At 38.6% G+C, this 22,333-nt stretch overlaps 1 protein-coding gene across 1 annotated transcript in view; it reads right to left on the reverse strand.

The window, feature by feature from the left end:
• LOC121080418 (GTP-binding protein Rit2-like) overlaps window positions 1-18,767 on the reverse strand; it is a 36,425-nt gene extending 17,658 nt beyond the window's left edge. The window contains exon 1 of the mRNA XM_040578437.1: window positions 18,738-18,767. Within this exon, the coding sequence (XP_040434371.1) occupies window positions 18,738-18,767 (30 nt within the window). The remainder of the gene's footprint in view (window positions 1-18,737) is intronic.
• Window positions 18,768-22,333: the final 3,566 nt, after the last annotated feature.

A 22,333-nucleotide genomic window follows, 5' to 3' on the forward strand; every position in this document is an offset into this window, starting at 1 on the left:
AGTATATTGTTCATCTATGAAAATGAACAAACAAGAGTAAAATGAACAAAAAGGACACATGAAACTCAGTGGGGAAAAACAACTATTTCAAATAGCGAGATAATCAAAAGTAAAGACTGTACAACATAAAAGAAATATATGAAAATACATTGTTCACTTAAGAAAAAGAATTTTTTTTACAAAAATGTTGCAAATTTTTTCTACTTCAGGAAAGTTTTTGCCAATATGGTCAAAGATTATTTTTAGCAGCAAATGATTCTTTTAAAGCCAAAGTACAATCCTCCCATATCCTTGTTAATAAATTGTCTCGTGCACATAAACATCACAGTTGACTTAATTGGTATTACACATCATTCACTGGGCACTGCTTGTCATAAAGTGTTCTTTGCTTTGCTTTTCTCTCCTGGAATAGATTTACCTAAGAAAAGTACCCTGGTGAGAAGTGCTGTGATAATTATTTGGTTTTCACTTTTTTTTTTTTTTTTTTTTTTTTTTTTGCAGGGGGTGGGAAAGGGTATAAAAGCAAGTAACCTTTAAAAAGATCAGCTGTAAAAGGAAGCAGCAAGTAACCTGCAGCAGTTACATTTTGATTGAGAAAGCATCCAGATAGGAAGTTGGGTGGATTATACCTTATAACCACCATAATACCATTACTAATCTAGATGCAAAGGCTGGGACTTGTTTCATCTGGTTTCTGCCACTGAACAGGTGGTCACCTGTTCTACATTAGTATTCAAGTCATTCTCTACAGTCAGGAGAGAGAGATGATCACCTCCAGAGAGTAATTAAATCCATCATCAGAGAAGTGTTTAAGATGTGAGGGGTGACTTTCCTTAGTCATCTAAGTCACTCCTAGGTAGTGTAGCTCTCTTGCTACCTCAACAGAGACTAAATACAAATCCTCTGAGGTCCACAATATCAGCCACAGCCCACTTGTTCTCCTCTTCATTTTAAACTTTTCATTAGTTTCTGCAAGGCAGTTTTATTTCCAATGGAGTTCAAAAGGTCGGGAGGATGTAACATCTAAAGCCTAAAGCCAATAAAGGATTTTTCCATTCGTAACACTCAGCAGTGGGAAATGTTATCTCTCAGCATGCGATAAGTTACACTAGGAGATGATAACTCCTAGTGTAAGTGTTACACTCCGAGCGTAAAGATCACTTTTTCAATCTCAGAAGTCAAAGTTCCAAATCTCCTGCCTTTGCTCACAGGATTCCAGCATGCATCAGCTGTAGGATCCCAGCAACACAACAGAAAACAAGAAAACACTGAACAATATCAGCATAACTCCACACTCTTCTTGCTTCCCTCCTATTTCCAGTCATCCTTTGCAAACAGCAACAACAAAAGGAGTTATATAGCAAGAGATACAGAAAAATTTGCAGCAGGTAGTACCCAGCCACCTGTGCCAGCCTAAACCATCTGTCACATCACTGGGAGGAAGGAAGAGAGCTGAAAAACAGTTCAGACACAGACCAAAGAAAATTCAAGGGCTCTGGCTTAAATGCTGGAGGACAGGGATTGATTCTTCTCTGCATCAAATCTCTACCCTGCTCTGGTTGTACATCAAACCCCTCTCTTACAAGCCTTTTTGCCTGCTCTAGTAATGATCCAGGAACTGTTCAAAATGGGATTAGTATAAATGAGAATTAGCCCATAAACCTGCAGTGGAAGTGGATTATTATTATAATCAGTCCCTTGATTAATGATCAATCTGTGTCTCATGCCTTATAATTACAGGAAGGAATCTTTGCTTCTGTTATAAAACAGCAATATCCCTTTCCTTCTGTGAATTTATACCAGGGACAAAATGCACATCGCTGATGATGGGCACAGTATAAAGATAACATAAAAGATGTGGTCCATGTTCCTAGTAGACTAGTGCCTGTCTGAACCTAATCTGACAGCCTTCCAAGGCAATATTTCGAACTCCACATTCTACAAAATCAGTAGGCTTTGCTTAACTCTGGCAGCGTACAAGTAAAAAGCGGAGAGAGATACTGAAATTAAGCTGTAATTTAGAAAACAACCAGCAACAAAAATATCAACGCTGTTGAAATCAGTGCTTATTTATCTGGCCACTCCCAGTTTAAGCTAATTTATTTACCTGGAAAGGGACAAAGGCAGAAGGAGAACATTCATGAGAGGTGATCTTTGCTGGAAGACACAGGCATGATTTTCACTTTTGTGACAATAGCAGTGTTACTTCTTAGCTGCTCGTTTCCAGGGTTTTCTGGGGGTCAGTGTACAGGCTGGAAATGGAGGAGATAAGCTCTCCACCTAGGTAGACTGAATGACAGGGAGCAGCTCAAAACCTTGCCTATGGGCAAGGAGATGGTCCAAGCTGAGTGAGTCACCTGAATGGATCGTTGACAATCAGAAATAGGACTACACTCATACTGAACATGAAATGCAAGCAGAGTCATACATCCCTAATTTACACAACATTTTGGCCGAAAACTTTCTAAAATAGTTTCCCCTTCCTACCCTTCCCCCACACTTGCATTCCTCAGCATCAACCTGCTCCCTCTAGAAACAAGTCTTCAGCCCCAGACAGGAGCTGGTATTACACCAGACCTCAGGTCAGGATTCCTTCTGAAGACCAATGTATTTGCAGGGAAAGAGATGGTTTCCTTTCACACCAATTAATAAATCTTTAATCTCTGACTACTGGAGAGACTTTATGAACCTTTAAAGTCCTAAATAGAAAGAATGAATTAATTGAAAATAAATCCTTTAATTTCTTAATCTGAGTTACTAGATCTGGTTAATTCATGAGGACATTAGTCTCATCTTCATTCAGATGAGTCTGAGACTGAATTAGTACATCCAAATTCTCACCCTTTCTGAAAATCACTAGTTTGTGAGGTTAGTTTGGTTATTGACTTCCTTAAATCATTGTGGGACACAATCTGTTTTCATCATTCGTGAACTCATGACATTTCCCACCTGTGGTCTTAAAGGCTTAGGTTTAACTTCTCCTTTCAGCTCTGATACCTCTCCCCATCGTATCTGGTATTGCTCACAATCACAGACTGTGCAGAATTAAGTCCCATGAAAGGCAGGTGTAGTTGCTCCTTCACATTCTGAACGCTGCTGGATCACTATCGCACTGCCCCATTCACTAACTGCAGAACACTTTACGTGCACTTGCTATTCTGTATTCACATACTGTTCTGCATCATGGCTGGCTTATGAAGTGAGATTGAACCACATCAGCCTGGTAGGAAAAAATAAGGAAAGAAAAATAAATAAGGAAAAAAAGACAAATGAGATCAACTCCCAATAAAATAACTCGGGACTTCCAAAAGTCCATACACTTCCATACACTGACCCTTGTCTCTCACTAAAGAACTACTAAATAACCTGCACTGGCACTCAGACCCTCCCTCCAGGAGAAGCTTCTCTGCACTAATGTTCCCAATGTTCCCAATGTTCCCAATGTTCCCACTCCAATTGCCCTCCTGCCTTCAGGTGATAATATATTTGCCAGTTTGTTGCAACTGTGCTTTTGTTAACTTTATTAATCCTACTCTTCCAAAGATGGTTTGTCATATGTTGTAATGAAAATATGCAGTCCATCACCTGGGAGAAGATATCTACTTTTCATACACCCCTAAATATGGATGAAATCACCGTATCAGTTTTCCACAATGCCAGTAAAAATGCCTCAGTGCTACACTCCCTAACTCAGAGAACTGTCTTTTTCTTTCATATTAATGCTAATGGTTTCTCTCTTAAACACCTTAGTAATTTTCTCCTAAATGCAGGCACTGAAGCAAACTTCATTGTTAACTACCTCTAAAACCCCCAACTGCATTTGGTTTATCGCTCACCATATAACACTTTTCCCCCCTCCTCATTAGTATGCAAGAAAAAAATAAAGCTAATTTTCACCTTTTATCACAAATGCATCATAAATGGTAAAGGGAAAGAATTAATAGCTTGGTAATTACATTTTAGTAAACAGCAGAGAGGGGAAAAAAAAAGACAACAACCCACCAGTGAAGAGGTAATGACTGCAGCTGCGAGCAAGGTCTCACCAGGGATTTAAACAAGCTCTTGTCAGCTTACATGGGCACTGCAGACTTGTCATCTTCCCCAGTGAGGCTTGTGCAGCCTTGCAGAAGTGAAGCAAGAGACTGTGGAGTCAGACACATCATTGCTCTGATAAATGACTGCAAATGAGATTCTGGCTTGCATATATATTATCTCGTGATGACTTCCATAACCTTAAAAATCCACAACACCGGTATTTCTTTCCCCTCCCCTGTGCCCTACTCATCACCAGAGATATAATATGAGCTAAGAATATGAAAAGAGAGGGGAGGGGTGGGGGGGAAGAAGCAAAGAATCTGCCGAGTGGTTATTTTAGACTTTTGTAGCATTTAATCAATTACGCGCTCTCTTCTGCCACTGAAATTTAGTTCAGTGTTTGTCTAAGGGATGTGCTCCCTGGGGACTACACAAACCATCACCAATATGAATGCAAAACAGCTGTTACAGCTGTGCTGATTTTGTATTACTTGCAATATTAAAACCTGGTAGGATTCTGTGACACAAATAGGCTAAGTTGTCACACCCCTGTGACTGGCAGCACGAAGGAGATCCCACCATTCTTTTTTCTTTGCATTTGCACAAGTATTTTCTGGTGCAAGACAGATGGCTAGGTAGCATTATATGCACAGTGATAAGCACTGGATTGGCATCTATATATACAGTCCTGTATATATACATCTATATATACAGATATACAGTCCTGCAAGGTTGCTCTCAGTGACCTTCTGGGGGCTTGTGGGAACAGAGCCTTAGCTGAAATAGCAGGGATGTGTGTCGCTGCCACTGTGAGCAGTTCACAGAATATCTCTAAGGTAACTTCATATGATGTGAACATCAGATGTTCAGTGGGACTGGGACCAATTCTTCTCTAAAAATTCAAATGAATGCCTAACTTTTTAAGGAGTTGATTATCACTTCATACATTCAACATACACTGAAGATTGCATCCAGAGCCATTTTCTATAATATCCAGCCCTTAAAGTAAATCAGGAATAATTTAACTGAGGCTAATTCACTTCTGGTGGGGGAAATGACACCCATTTTCAGATCCATAGCCTCTGTGCCTGCCTATAAAACAGGGAAATAGTTATTATTTCTTTAGAAAAAAGCTTTGAGGACAAAGGAAGAGCTCCAAAACTGCAACTTATGAGGTATCTAGCTTAGATCAATAGATCCTGAAAGATGCTGAGTAGCTTCTGAGATATGCCAAGACTGTCCAGCACAGGGACACAACTCGTCTGCAATTCTGAAATACAGTGGAATATGACTTCTTCAGCTTGCTTCACAGTGTGAGTCAAGTACCCCACTGTAAGTAAGAGAAGATCTGATTTCCTACACAGGTACAGCTATGCAGCTACTGCTAAGCTTTTGGGGTTTGTCTTTTTAAAATAAAAGACTGCTCCCTGGCTTAGTTTGTTTCACATCATCCTGCTGCTCTGATAATGACATGGAACTCCCGTGGCAACAATTTATTCTCCTCAGCCATTAGGACAAAATAAAAGCAGGCACAAAAATCTATGCAATCTATGCAAGCTTTCTTCTGTGGAAGTAAGAAAAATACATATCTGAAATATGTTCAGTTTAAAAAAGAAAACAGAAAATATTCCATATTTTACTGAAGTATTTTCTTCAATTTCTACTTTGTTCTTAATTTCCTCCTTTTAAAATTTGTATAGATGCATTAACATTCCTAAGATTATGAAGGAGAGGTGACAAACAATGGAGTTCAAAATTTACTGAGGCTTACTTTTTCTGTTCTTTGTTGGTTTTGTAGGTTTTTGAGTTTTCTTTTCTTTTCTTTTCTTTTCTTTTCTTTTCTTTTCTTTTCTTTTCTTTTCTTTTCTTTTCTTTTCTTTTCTTTTCTTTTCTTTTCGGGGGTGATGCTATTTCCAGATTCTGGGGCAAAACTATTGGAACTTCAGCTATGAAAGATGTCTTTCATTTTTAGGCTTTTCCAACTCCCTCTTGCTTGTGTGAAATGGAAATAACATCTTTAGAAAGCCTATTTCAGCCAAATATCTTATGCAGTTATGCAATTCAAAGGTTTGGGTAATTCAGATAAAACTTTGCAACATTTTGCTCTCTTGTTTTTGTCTGGAGACACCACCATTCAATGCATTGGTAGAGTATCCAGTAGCTAGAGAATAGCATAAAAGAGAAATAAGTTTTGAAAATTATGGTTCTTTGGGACAACCTACTTTTCCTGAGAAGCATTAACACCCTGCTCAGCAAAAGACCTTTCTCTTGGTCATTTGTTATTTTCAAGTCAAATGGCACCAGGAGGTCAATGTTACATGTGCTGTTTTTCTCAGCATGCAAGCCAAGTTTTTAGTCCTGGAAATACCTTTTTGATGTGAATTTTGTGAAAACTGATACAGGTAGAAGACAATTTTCTGTCCACTGGAATCCCTGGTCTGTGTACAGCTGCTTGGTAACAAGTATCTTTTGATAGATGAACCTCTGTGGAATGGAATTCCTAGTGAGATTATCTAGGATGGTTACATATATATATATATATATATATATATATAAAAAAATCAGGACACACTTATAGCATGTCTAATGTCTGCTGGAAGTAACTTCAGAGGGTTTCAGTGCCATTCAATAGTGGAAAGAAGTATACAATATAGTTTATAATGTTAGAAGAAAAGGCAAATTTATATAACCACAGTCTTGTGGAGGATCTGAATGAAGTTTAATCATATGGGATGTTTTTATATAAATGCTTTCCATACAATGTACACCAGAACACAAGCTCCCACCTCCCTGAGGAAATACTACAAGGAAAGACCTGGAAAGAAGAAAAAGGGAGTTTGCTACTTTAATCAGAATTTGTAATAAAGTATTTTTTTTTTCCTTTTAAAGGTTCTTATTAAAAAAGTCATAAATCATTCAGCAGTATCACTGTATATTTATCTATTTTTGGAAGTAATTAGTAAAAGAAAGAAAAAGAGCAGCAAGAGAGAAATCATTTCAAGAGAAAAAATAATTAATAGAGAAAGAACAGCCAACACTGGAAAATATTCCTCCACCTGCAATATGGAACCACTCGCATTGGCTTTACTGAAGCGGAACAGTGGAGAGGGGCAGGAATTCAGCATCGCTAGACTCAATAAACCCTGATGTTCACCCTAAATGCCTGCTCTCTGCAACAGCTTATTGCACTGGTTCATCAGAATGCAGACCTAGAAATACAAACTGATTCATCCTTTATTACCCCATGATTCATTCATTGAAAAGGACCAGAAAGGAGTTTGGGAATCTTAGTTGCCAGTTGCCTCTTCTTGCTAAACTAATATATTCTTTTTTTGACACTATATACTTAGATCTTTCCCACTGAAGCCAAAGAATATTTTCTCCATAATTTGAAAGAAATTGGAGTCAGATCTGCAATTTCATCTAGAATTTACTGGAACTGTTTTTTCACTCAATATCTGTGCCAGATAAATTTTTCTTCAAAATTTGTCCATTCCCAAATAAAATGACTTGGCAGAGATTTTAGTTCTTCCTAGAAAGTACAGAACAGCTTGCCTTGAGAATACACCACATTTTCAGTGCTACGGTTTGACTTTCTAAGTATGTCATCATCAGCCTGTGAAACAAGAACACATAAAGAAAATAAAATTCATGTTCTTCACCTAATACAGTGTTAATGGTTGCTACTTAGTTCACTACCACTATTCTTTAAAAATAAAATGGATTTCATTTAATCACTACAGCACCTAGCAGAAAGCACACTAAAATTATTTTCCCCTTAATAGAACATGCTGTAAAGGGCCATTAAAATATAATTACTGCCAAAAAGGCATTTTACATTTCCTTGAGATAAGCTGCACTAGTGTAGTTTGAGATTTAACTTCCATTGATTCAGGTTTAGAGCGGTATGTTTAGATAATAAGCAGAAGGATCTCAGGGAACAGCCTGAGTGAGTCATCGGACTATAGTGTTTAGGCTGAGAAAGAGTGTTTGTCTGAAGGGCTCTTGGGACTAATATGGTTCCTCTTCAAAGCCTGAAGCAGGGGGCAAAAATCATAGTCCTGGAGGCTGGCAGGATAAACATGTCCTGTGATTTGCTAGCAATTTGAGAGATGGATTTCACTACAGAGCACACTGTTGTCAGGTTGAAAAGTGTCTGCCTGGAAATGAATTCATGTGCACACCACTCCAGACAAAGGAAAATCTCCCTGAAATGGCATGCCATCACATTTTAAGACCAGTTTTTCAAGTCTCTGGCTCACACCTGGGAAATATACTGCTGCACTAAGTTTATCATAAAAAGCTCATGTTTTAACAAGCAAAAATTGGTGCAATAATCTTGAAATGTACTGTCTCGCTGACAGGTACAGAAATCCATTTTCCTGCATACTTGCCTACTTCGTGTCTGAGAACGATTTTGCCTTTTCTACATCGGGTCATCTCAGATTGTTTTTCGGTGAAGGGAACCCTGATGCTCTTTTAAAGTTTGGTACGAGGTCTAAATAGGGGGGTTGGGTAACATGTCGTCAGGAGGAAAGCTGTGTAAGAATGAAAGTGCCTGTGTCAGTCAACAGTTTATAAATACAGCAGGAGAGGGAACCGCTGGGTCTGCTCCATGAGGAGGAATTCAAACTGGGTTCCAGAAGCGGCAACATATTTTTAAGTGAGACGAGAGAGTGGGAAAGCATAAATGAGTGAACAGAAGGTTTCTGTAACTGTGTGGAGGCTTTTTTGTGCACAGTTGGAGCAGCTGGGGGTTGTCACTCTCTGAGAAGAATTGTGACGTAACTGAACACAGTCTTGAGGTCTGAGTGTTGTTTCATGTGCACCCACAACTTTCCTGGAAAGCAAAGAGTTTACACTAGTTTAAATCAACTATAGGTAAAAGCAGGTGAGGTTTATGACACATTGGATAAGGAAAGGGACATCCCAGAAATACCTCTCCCTGCCACAACACCTCTCCCAACCTTAAGGGAGAGAGAGAGGCTCATGGGTGAATTTCAGGGGAGAATTATTCAAAAAATGTCCCATCAACATGGTTGAACAAGGAAGCTCAAGCTTTATGGATAATAGTTTTCCATGAAGGTTTTATTCTCTATTCCACATGCTAAATTGTAGCTAGCCTAGAGGGTTAAAAACTAACTACATAAAATTCCTCCTGAAGCTCAATCTCACATTTTCTCTCTGTTTGTTTTTATCTACTTTTTGATTTTGTTTTAATTGAAATGTAGACACAAAAAGAAACTATTTGGTTTAAGAGAACTTCTGGTTAAACAAGAGTCAAAGGCATCATTGATAGCATCTTCTAGAAGCAAATGCAAGGCTAAGGATAAACATCTTTTAGATTCAGTTGTGCCATTGAAAAAGAAAACAAACATCCATTTTTTGTTCTTTTTCTTTCTTGCTGCACACCACGTTTTCAAGCCTTATGGTATGAACTGCTCAAATAAGTGCTGTTTATGACAATTGGGCTACAAGCAGCTACATCAGCAATATTTGCTCTTGAAACTCTCTGATGTAAACGTAACCTTATTCTGTCTGAAGTTGATTGTGGTGAGCAGAGACAGGCTACCCTGCTGGCAGGGGTAACAGGTGGTGAAAAGCAGGGGTAGTGAGCTCAGTGAAGTGTAACTACTTACACTAGCCCTACATACATTAAGAATGTGCCTCCTGTTGTATCTGCAGTGGAAAAACAATATTGGAGGAGCACTAGAGGACAAATGATGATGTAGAAAATATCTATCCAGAGTCTGTGGAACATCAGGCTGCTTCCTGAGAGGAGCAATCTGTCATATTTAATAGTGTCAATGTATACATATGAGAAGAAGATCAATAACTAGATAAGAAATACTAATGGTTTATTCACATTTCTGGTTTTCACTTTGTTTGAATGTTTTTTAACTTCAGAAATTTGAGAACCAGAAATGTATTTCTGAAGTTCCATCTATGTTTCAGTGCTCCAAACTATATCTATTAGTTAAAATAGCAAAGATTTTTATCCAGTTTTAGGTGTGAAATCAGATGTGGATTTTTAACCCTGGACTTGACAAAAAAAAACCCTATATTAATTATTAGTAAATCAAAATATTTGGTCAGTTTTCTGTTGACTTCTTGTGTTTCCCAAATAGGGAAGAATTACAGTTTTAGCTCCTGGATCTTCTGAAGCGATTAAAGTCATTATTCAAAGTTGACTTTGAAGTATTTATGACTGCAAGGACACCCAAAGAGAAATGAGATTTCCACTACATGATTTAGAAGCTGTAACATCATGTCTGCTTTAACATGAAACCCGGAAATGTACCTTCAGAGCGCACCATCATGAGCGCAACTAGGCACTTTCGATTTTCACCCTGAGTCACCAAAGTTCCAGCAAGATTTCAGTTTGAACTTCAGTGAGAGCACCTTTAAGCCCTCTGTGAGGAAAGAGGCTATTTTAGCTGTTGACTTCAATGGGAATTTATTAGGTCTTGATTTATTTGGGAGCTGTGTAGGTAAGAGAGGCAGCAAATTCAAAGACATCTGCAAAGACAATCAGCTAAATCCAGGATGATTAGAATGGACAGCTTCTGAAAAATAGGGGTGTAGGGATGTGGGAAGATCTTCCTAGCACAGATACACGGAGACATGTTTCAGTGGTTACAGTCAGCGCTGGAAAAACGGGGAAATTTAAAGCAGAGATTTTCTCATATCAATTCAAACTGGACCTTGAAGTGGAATAGCTACACCCAGGCTGTCCGGTGTCCTGGTCTGATGGTCTGCAGTGTGGTGCTGCTGCCACGGGTCTCTGCTTGCTCCAAAATCTCTAGTCATTACATGCCATATTATGGATGTTTTAGTCCCTTCTTGAAATAAAACTTACTACTCTCCAGCCTTTCTCTACCATTGTTCTCACCAGCTTTTACTGGTGGCTTTATTCTGATTTCTTTTCTTACCTTACAACCCCTAGTTCTGATAAAAATCATAATATTGCAATAATCCTGTCCCCCAATTAAATATGAGGGTTTGTTCCAGCAGTTGTATATGATTAAAATATATATATATATAAGTAAAAAGAAAAAAAAAAGTAAAAATTGTACAGTTTTGTGGAGAATTTTTCCTAAAAAGTGAACATAAGTGACAAAAGATGAGCTTTGTTTAAATTGGAAAGCATAATATTTTCAGCTACTTCAGTTCAATATTTCTATATTCAGTTCTATATTCAGTTCAATGCATAGGGTTATTTTATCTTTTTCCTGAATCTAAAACAATCTTTCAAAGGGATTGAAGATGGCGCTCATTTTTTTTTAATTTAAAAAATGAAGTTAAAAATTTCAAAAAAACCTTTTTCTAATTAAGAAAAAAAGCATATCATCATATGACACTTTATGAAAGTATGTAAAAACCTGCTTCCTACCTCCACAAAGGAAAAACTTAAGCATTTGGATATGAAGGATTCTGGATGGCCTAAACTCAACCCACTCCTGCACAAGTGGCAAGCTGTCTATAATGACATAGTCACATACAGTAGTTTCAGTGACTGTCCTGCTTGTTTTAGAATCACAGAATCATAGAATCATATAGGTTGGAAAAGACCTTTAAGATCATCAAGTCCAACTGTTAACCCAGCGCTGCAAAGTCCATCACTAAACCATGTCCCTAAGAACCACATCTACATGTCTTTTAAATACTCCCCAGGGCTGGTGACTCCATCACATCCTTGGGCAGCCCGTTCCAGTGCTTGACAACCCTTTCAATAAAGACATTTTTCCAAATACCCAACCTAAACCTCCCCTGGTGCAATCTGAGGCTGTCTTTTCTTATTGTGCTGCTTGTTATCTGGGAGAAGAGACTGACCCCTCCTGCCTACAAGCGATGTTCAGGTATTTGTAGAGAGTGAGAAGGTCTCCCCTCAGCCCCCTCCTCTCCAGGCTGAACCCCCTCAGCTCACGCAGACGCTCCCCATCATCCTTGTGCCCCAGCCCCTTCCCCAGCCCCGCTGCCCAGCTCTGGACACACTCCAGCCCCTCAAGGTCTGTCTGGGAGCGAGGGGCCCAGAACCCAACGCACCATTCCAGAGGCGGCCTCACCAGTGCCGAGGGCAGTGGGATGGGGACTGCCCTGGTCCTGCTGGCCACACCATTGCTGACACCAGCCAGGATGCTGTTGGCCTCCTTGGCCACCTGGGCACACTGCTGGCTCATGCCCAGCCGGCTGCCAACCAGCCCCCCAGGCCCTTTCCTACCAGGCAGTCCCCAGCCGCTCTGCCCCCAGCCCATAGTGCTGCGGGGAGCTGGTGTGACCCATGGGCAGGACCCAGCACTGAGTCTTGTTGAACCTCATACAGCTGGCCTTGGCCCATCGGTCCAGCCTGTCCAGATCCCTTCCTGCCCTCCAGCAGATCAACACTCCCCCCCCCAGCTTGGTGTCATCTGCAAACTGACTGAAGGTGCCCTCAGTCCCCTTGTCCAGATCACTGGTAAAGACGTTAAACAGGACTGGCCCCAGCACTGAGTCCTGGGGAACACCACTTGTGACCGGCTGCCAGCTGGATGTAACTCCATTCCCCACCACTCTTCCAGCTCGGCCGTCCAGCCAGCTTTTAACTCAGCGCAGAGCACACACGTCCCAGCCATGAGCAGCCAGTTTCTCCAGGAGATGCTGTGGGAAACGGTGTCAAAGGTTTTACTAAGGTCCAGGCAGACAACATCCACCACCTTTCCCTCATCCACCAGGAGCATCACCTTGTTGTAGAAGGAGATCAGATTCATTAAGCAGGACCTGCCTTTCACAAACCCATGCTGGCTGGGTCTGATCCTCTGGTTGTCCTGCACGTGACTCAGCTCAGCAAATTAGAGGCACGTAACTTGCTTCAAACAAATACTTCATCCCATTGATAATAGGATGACCCAGAGACTTAATTGTGTGATACATTGCCTTGCTGAGAAAGCCAGATCTCTCTAACCAACATATATTTCAGTCAATAGACCTCTTTCTAGAGATTTCTGAACAAGAAACTCAGTGCCAAAGAGGGACTGTATAGAATGAATTAGGCTAGTTACAATATAAGTAATCTATTATGACATGACAATAATGCATGCAGTAGAATTTATTTTTTTTACATCTTTTTTCTTAACTAAAAATGAAAAAGTAAATATGAAAATGTGTAAAGTAAAATATGATATTTCCTTCATATGAATTCTATGAATACTATAAGGTATTATTAATACATTTCCATGCAGGTGAGTGCCCATTTGCATTCAATTCATGCATACATAATTTACATATGACTTGCATAAATTTAGCCTGCACTCTTGGCTCTGCAGCTGGATACTTTAAAGCTGATATGCCATGGTCCTGTTTCTCTCTTTACTTAAACTGATGTGAGTTTTAATGCAGTAGCTTTAAAACAGTGTAATGCAGAGAGACATTTGTATACTTAAATTGCACTTGGGATAAAAATGAAGCTGGAACCTAAATAAATCCTTCTTATTTGTTAAGGAAATTAATTGGGAGTTCAGAGTTAGTTATATCTAAAAGACCCATTGGCCTCTGGATGTAAGTCATAGCTTTCAGTAAGTAAATGTAAGATATCTGTATCTAATACCCTCCTGAGCAACTTCAGGTTTACCCTGATATCACGCCACTGTAATCAGTAAAGTTTCAACTTGAAAGCTGGAGCAAGGCTATTTTTATAACCCTTTTACTTTGCAAAGATAACACTGAATGTACAAACACGTGTTATTTTCTTTTGGTTTGTTTTCTCAAACTACTGACCTTAAAACACTTCCACAAAGATGTGCCGGAATCACTGTCCCATTTTCATTATTAATATATGCTAACATCTTCTGTTGGTGGTAGTGAAAAACATTCTGTTGAGCATTGACCAAACACATGAATATAAATGGTTTTCTAGGCAATTTTATTTGGAAGATGCTCTTCACTTGTAGGATTTGCCTTTGCCTCAAGAAATGTAGAGATGAAACAAGGAGATATGACTTCCCTTTGCAATATTCTTTCTTTGCATATGTGCAAAAAGCAGGATAGTACAGATAATTTAGAAAAGCTTAACAATATCTTCAATTGGGGTGTGACAAGCAGGGGTATTCTCCACCTGTATTTGAATGGAAAATATATGGGAGATTTAAGGACCACTTTTCTCATGGTGCTCATTTAAAAGGAAGTCCTAAAGCCCACACTTATCAAGGGAATTGTTATCTTAAGCAGACACCCTCAACCAGAGAACAGACCATAACACCCATTTATGACCTATCAGCTTTTAATGCTCAAACACAACCAAGTCTTTTGAGGGGCACTATCTTTCTATTTACCATGTGTATCCACTCATCTCCTGGACTACTAGGACAATGAATTTTTCCAGCACAGGAGGTAGAAGGGGGATGCATAAATGGAAAAGCAGATTTCCCACCTCACATCACATGGACCAAGAAGACAAGTTAGAAGTGGAAGAGCTGTACCATTTAGTTCTGGTCTACAGTTAACATTTTTAAACTGGGACCTTTAGTAGGGGCTGTAGCGATAGAGCAAAGGGTGATGATTTTAAACTAAAAGTGGGTAGATTTAGATTAGATATTAGGAAGAAATTCTTCACTGTGAGGGTGGCGAGGCGCTGGCACAGGCTGCCCAGAGGAGCTGTGGGTGCCCCATCCCTGGCAGTGCTCAAGGCCAGGCTGGACGGAGTTTGGAGCCACCTGGTCTGGTGGAAGGTGTCCCTGACCATGGCAGGGGATTGGAACTGGGTGGTCTTTGAAGGTCCCTTCCAACCCTAACCATTCTATAATTCTATACTTCTATGATTTCCTCTCAGGTAGTAATGGAAATACATCTAAGTGAGGGATTACATAAACATCTTTATTGTACTCAGTTGGACTACAGAGTGGAGGCATTAATCTGGAAAAAAACTAGCCTCCTAGAGATCAAGAGCTGGGTACGTCTGTATGTTGGATCCAGGTTTTTTGTTGTGTGTTTTGGTTTTTTGCTTGTGGTTTGTTTTTTTTTTAAATTAGTAGCTATAGTGCTAAGCAGAAACCTTGTGACTTCACATACTCCCTAAGGATATCAGAAGGGACTACTATGTGGCTAGCCTTTTTAGTCCAGACATAGTACACATGATGGCCGCGTTAAGGAAACAGAAACTCTTGAGATCTGAGACAAACACACAGTTTTACATATGGACTGAGAAGAACAGAAGTGAAGATGTTCCACTGAAATGGCATCTGAGTGTATATAAAACACAGCAGGAAAGTCTTCATCAGGAGCACTAGCAAACTCACTGTCTAATTGTCTCTCTTTAAAAATTATTCACATTATTACAAATGCTGTCAGGTATATTTACACTAGTCACAATGTTTGAGTACATTAAATTTTCTTTCACCTAATTAATTTATAATAGTAATATAATGTTCCCTTTAAAATTAATTGGGAGCTGCTAAGCCATGTGTATCTGAACTTTACATCCCGCAGCTCTATAGGAGTGAAATTTATTAAAAAGCCAAACTCCAGCTGCCATTTCAGTAAAGCATTAAGATAATGTACATAAAAAGTGACAAGAATAATAATCAGACATCAGTCAATAAATCAGACAATAACTATGTTTCTTATATTAAGTTCAGTATTATTATTTTTTCTGGGTCTAACTAAGATCGCAGCTTTTGGTTTAGATAGAATGTATCAGAAAGATTTAATATTTTAATAACAAAACAAAAAAAAGTGGAATGTTTTTATTGATAATGTCGTAAGATATAACTATGATTCAAACAGAGAGTACAAGAATGAACATTTTTTAGGGTACCAAAGATAAAACTGAAATAAAAAACTTCTCCATCCCTATAATCTGTATAATTTGTAAATGTATGAATATGAGCTGGACAGTTAAAATATCTGGTAAAACTTTTTTTAAAAACATAATTATTCTCTTTTTTTATATAGAATATGGACTTAAGTATTTTATTTCTTACAAACATTAAAAAAAATTAAAAGAGATACAAATTTCAGCTTAAAAAATTATACTACTTGCCTTGAATTATTACTGATCATTTACTGTTTTCCAAGATGGGAAAAAAACCCGAGACTTCCAAATGTTTTCTGAATGGCACTTTTTTTTATTATTATTAATTCTTTCCTCCTTTACTGAATATCTCACTGAAATCAACAAAGAATGTTTTTTTCAAAAATCATTTTAAGGTGTTTTTTTTTAATTGATTGTCCTTTATAGTACTATGAAAAAAAAGACAAAATTTCTTCCTTAAGCCTTTTTTTATCTTGCTTTCTTTTTGTAAAATGAATAAATCTTTGTTTTTCAGCTTTCCTTTTTTATAGGACATCATTCTGGAGACAGAAGTACAATAATTAATGCAAGATTGTGTTGCAATCAGTTATCTTAGTGCTGGAGAAGCTAGATTCATAAAAAATATATCAAAGCACTTCTTCAGCTATGAGCAGGTAACTGCTTCATGACAAATAGATTTGGATGGTATATGATTTAAAGGGGAGTTGGAACGGGCTTTTCATCTGCATTACAGACATGTTCCAGTACCTGAAATATAGGTCAGCTGCCTCTTTCTTCCATTTCTTAATTCTACTCTATATTCCTTCTAAATAAATACTCTCTCTTCTTCTCTTAGACACTATCAATTGCAGATAAACCCAATCAGATTCTCACATATGTAGATGAGCCCAAAGATGTTTTATTTGGTTAAGGAGGTGCCAAACCAGAAGAAGGAAGTCCAAGATCAGTCAGCCACACCTGGAGTTCTGCCTCGTTATTCTCTCTGTGTGCCAAAGAGACAGCAGGAGACGCAGCTCTTGATGTGCTTAGATTATCTGCTACATACCCATTTTAATCCAGAGACGCTCCTGAATGTAGGATGATCATGCGCCTTTGGCTGGGTGTGTGCTGTTTCTATTTATAACAAGGAATCTTTGAATAAAAAGAGAGTGGATGAACAGCAACTTAAACCACTGTACCAACTACTACACATAAACTCCTTCTATGTGAGATAAAAATATAAGTCATAGGAATTGCCCATCAAAATACATTGGTCTTACAATTTCCCTTAGCATATGATTATTTTCCTGGAGTACGAGTATGTTATAATTTGGGTGAGCATTGCTATCAGCATTTTGCAGACAAGGACACCAAGTCACAGAGGTTGCCTTCCTATGAGCTATGCACACATTATAAGCAACGAACGGCTTAGAATAGTAGAACTGGCAGCTTTGGTTGCCTGGTATTCTGTAAATCCATAGATAGCTGTATCCCTAAAAATGAGTCAAGTAGGAAAATTAGTACTAGACTAGTAGCTAGGATACTTAAATATCCCATTTCCAGTTCTGTGTAGTGTTACATAATTTGACATTATACCAGCAATTAAGGATACTTGAGATTATTCTTTCCAGCGCTGCTTCTTTTTATTTCTTAGTGTTGAGCTATGTTTGCCATTATGCTGTCAGTTGTTTAGTTTGGTAAAGTCTTTGTCAGATCTTTCAGGCTTTGCTCAGTTTTACGTTAACAGAAGAAGTTGCCACCTCCCACCTATACAAGTGATGGTAACAGACATCATCACTCCAGGTAGAAGAATCTTGATGATGATTTTCAGAACAGAGAACAAATGACTGCTGCTTTGCCAAACGCAGACAGAAACCCTTCCTTCAGTAACCACACGCTTTGAACATCTCTACTGTTTCTATGAAAGAGGAGGTAAGTAATGCAGCATTTAACGCAGATAGTACCTCTCTGCTAGCCTCATTCCTATAGAAAGACTATACCAAAGGCCTTGAGAAAATTAAAACAATCAAAGAAAAACCAAAGCATTAGTCATGTTAAGTGCTTATCATAAAAGGAATTTATATATTTATTCATTATACATTCAGTTGCATGATGAGAAACACAGCCCTTCCTATCTTTCAGGTTTCACTTTAGCATTCAAATTACTATAAACATATTTTCAGATAAAATAGTAAACCAAGGTCTCGGCTACATATGTCTTCCGAAAAGATTCTGTACCATTGTTTCCAAATGGCCCTGCTAAATTCAAATGTATATTACTGTTGTACATTCCAATTCTCCTTATTAATTTCAGTTGAAGATGCAATTCTTAGTTTCCTTTATTTAGCTTTTCTTCAGCATTATGACATGCTCTTAACTAATTACTGCGTTCTGTTTTAGAGGTTCCTGTATCTTCAGTGGCACATAAATCTTTCAGTGTTCATTAGATAATTCATGATTTCAAGAAATAATGATGCAAACAGAAATACAACAAAGTATTTCTATTTTGTAAGTCAGAAAACAAAAGAGCAGAACAACTGAAATAACTTTTAGTTGATTTTGTCCTCCTTAAATAAGCACTGCTAATATCTTCAGTGGAAAGCAGAAGCATAACTAGACTATGCCCGGATCCTCAAATAAACTTCTGCACTTAATCCTGCTACCATCAAGGAAAAGTGCCTAAATGCCTGGAGGTGACAGGGGCAAAATTACCAGTTGAGCATCCAGAATAAAGATTTGAGTTTAAGCCCAGTAAGTCCCTTGCAGTCTGACTATTTGTTATTAGTTGTTTTTAATGGAGACACCTTCACTGTGATATGCTTGTCTCCCTCCTCTGACTTAGGTTTTGTCTGCCATTGCCTGTACCCTGTCTGCATCTGGTTACAATAATAAAGCTAAAAGCTTCCTCAGCCTAATGAGCATTTTGTTTGGTTCTCACCTCACGGCAGTCCTCCTCTTCTAATGCCATTATGTATCTGTCTTAAAACAGCTGCTCTCAAATTAAGTTTCTCCTTCTTGTTGGGCTGCCTAATGTTTCAGATCTGTGCTCTCTGCAGGGCAAGACTGATAACACACAGCTGCTGAAGGAGCCTAATTGATTTTTAGCTTTGGGTACTTATGTGGCAGCTTGCTTGGTGACCTGAAATACACAAAGTGCCTTCCAAACTGCAAAATTACTTATCCATTGCACTTCTGCTGTCTTTTTCTTTTTTTTTTTTCCTTTTTTTTTCCCCCTAGTTGTACCTATAGATGTGTACAAGCACCTCTTTTTCAATGTCAGCTTGCAGTTTCGTTACTGTGGTACCCTTTCATTATCTGCTGAAAAGCAGGGGAAGCGAGAGCAACTTAATCTCACTTAGTGGTAAGCACAAAAAAAGAAGCATCACCTGCACTCTACAAGGTTGTGTGTGAACAGAAATCTGAGTGAATTGAACTTTTGAGTCACTTAAATCTGGTTTGTCTTCCCCCTTTGGGTCCTTATTATCATGATGTTTACTAACTAAACACTTGGAAAAGGAGGCAATGGCCTGAGTGGCTTTCAAGAAGAACCAAAATTAAGAATCATTTTGTTGCGTGAAGTATTGCATGGAAGAGGTTTTAATCTACATGTGCTTGTCAAGAAGGAGGCAAATCACAACATACAACAGAAAATCAAGGTAAGATACCAATTTCAGGCAAAGAAGGTCAAACATATAAGACCTAAGTGGCCAGCAAGGCAAACACATCACATACATACATATAAAGTTTCAGGTCTCTGTCATCAGGGCTCAAAGCTTTTATATGGTGCAAATAAATTATAACAGTATATGTGAACATAACACCCTCAGCCTGCATTCATGGTAGCAAATGCTCCACAGAAATCAACCAAACTCACCCATCGTTTATAATAATACTGACTACAAGAACCATCTCTCCCCTACTACTTACACCTCATACAGTGAACACTTTCTCACTGTTGACTTGGATGCCTCAGTTCTTTTGCTTCATTTCCAACTCAATATTCTGATGCAACAAGCCAACAGATCTTTCTAAACTGAGTACTGATATTTATCCATTCCCATGAGGTGCTTCACTGTAGGGTGATTAGCCATATACAGAGAGAGATATATCTGTGTGGGGGTTTATGTGTTTGTGAATGTACCTGTGTATACAAACACAAAGAGGCATATAAGACTAAGAGTATCTCAATGTGCAAGAAGAGAATATTGTAAATGAATCCCTATGTGGAGTACCTGCAATGTCTCAAACTACTTACCTAGTCCTGGAAAAAATCAGGTCCAGGAGCAGATTGAAAATTAAACACAAAAAATTCACTACAAATATCTTCTGCTATAGAAATGTAGGCTATTTTTATATTACTACAGTATATATATATATTTTTTACTATTTGCAACTTTTTCCTAGTTGCAAATATGCATTTTCCCCCTTAAAATGTAATTATTAATAAAAGCAAAATGCATGTTCACAAGAGCCCATGAAAACGGAATCCTTAGGAGTTCTAATCAAGTTCTAACTACAACTCATATAAACAAGAAGAAGTCTAGAAAATAATGTACCTCTCTTCCTTCCTTCCTATAGATTTGTGGATGGAGAAGCTGATTGCATCCTTATATAATAACATATTGTGAAATGTAGGATTCCCCTGGATGTAATATAGGTCACCTCCTGTAAACGATGGGCTTCTGTAGAGAGGTTGGGATACATCAAACTATTGGGTAAAAGACTGACAAATTCATCTGAATAATTTGGCCTAGTACAGTAGCTATCAGTCACGGCGCAAATGCTGTTATCAACAAAGCCACCGTTTATGATTTTAATCTGCAAACATGCACAGATGTGACTAAATGTGTATACACAGGATATGACTTGCTGCCCAAAAACTTCACTGAGCTATTCTTTAGGCTGTACTGCAGTCCTTCAAACTGGCTAAATGTTGCTTATAAAGTGTCCCACCCATGTGAATAAGATTGAGTAACAAATATTTTTCTCAGAACCAGCTCTCAAATAGAAAATAGGATTTCTTACAAACGTTAGCATTTTTGCAAATCAAGGCTAAAGATAACTCAGGCAAACCTTTGCTGTGGCATTTGCTTTTCTGTTAGAAACTGCTTGAAATAATGCTAATATTTAATAAAGGTATATCATTACTTTCTCTGCTTCCAGAAAAAAATGTCATTTGCTTCAAAGTTGTACATGAACAAAGTGAACAAATTACTCCTGTTTAATCAAAACATGATAATTAACAGGAGTCCAAGTACCCTTATCTTGGAGAACAAGAATAGCAGGTAGCAATTTCACTGCTCTTTCAAGTCCATGATTGTGCTACTGAGTGGGAGGATGTGATTTCACTTCTTACCATGTCAGGGGGAGTAATTAACAAGTTGAATACATCAGGGGATCAGTAGGGATGGTGCCTTGGATTTAGTAAGGTGTAGATGGCTGCTGGTTTCCATGAAAGAAAAGTTAATGGAGACATTTGTCCTGTGATGAAGAATTTTGAATTGAGCACGATAAATCATCCACCTCAGGGGTCCTCAAACTTTTTAAACAGGAGGCCGGCGCGCGGATGAAGTGGCAGGAAATCATCTGGGGCTGCTTGGTTTTCCCCCCCAACCCCCGGCGGGGGGGGGGGGGGTGTCTGTAAATACCGGGGGCTGGATTGAGGACCCTGGGGGGCCATATCCGGCCCGCGGGCCGTAGTTTGAGGACCCCTGCTCTACCTCTAGGAAACGATAGCATCTGTGCCTCTTACAATTTCAAAAATCATGTAAGGAGTATTTTTACAAATCATGATATACAAGGAATAGGAAAGCACGTTTTCCACTGATGACCCTATTTATGGCTTGCAAGCTCCTTCTAAGTTCAGGATCCTAATAATAATTATCATCACTGTATGTGGGTTGTGATACCTACGACAGAACTACTGGGCTAAAGCCACAGAATGACTTAGGTGTTCACCCTAACTTCAGTCATCTAATTCCTAGGATCTTTGAATCTCCTCAGTTGCCACATAACATAACCCCTGTTTTAGCCCTAAGAAGCTAAGCTTTCCTTTAAAGTATTTCACATTTGAAAGCATTATTCATCTGACTAACATGAGATGCAGATGTTGGGGTGAGATGAATCATGCTATAGAACTTCAGCACATTTACATTATGAATTAAAACCCACAACCTGCATGTGACTTTACTGTGGTTTAATATTCCAGATAAACATAGAAACTCTCCTGCCTTAATGTCACCAGCCAGATGGACACTTTGCTCACACTTAAACCCAGTCATGATCTATAGACTAGGAGCTGAATTCCCCAGATTGTATCAGTGGTTCAATCCAATGAGAGCATGTATATAAAACTCTACTAAAAATGTACAATAGCTAAGAACCTAAGAATGAGATGCTGTCCCAATTCTCTATGATACGTCAATGTTTAGAGTATCACTGTAGGCATGAAAAGCTCTGCTCTGAGGACAAGCTTTTCTGTGGTAAGAAGCACCCTTCAACTCCTTTTGCCACTCCAATTTATTAGGTGGATCA

Source organism: Falco naumanni, chromosome W, assembly GCF_017639655.2.
Source record: "Falco naumanni isolate bFalNau1 chromosome W, bFalNau1.pat, whole genome shotgun sequence".
In the NCBI taxonomy this organism is placed as follows: domain Eukaryota; kingdom Metazoa; phylum Chordata; class Aves; order Falconiformes; family Falconidae; genus Falco; species Falco naumanni.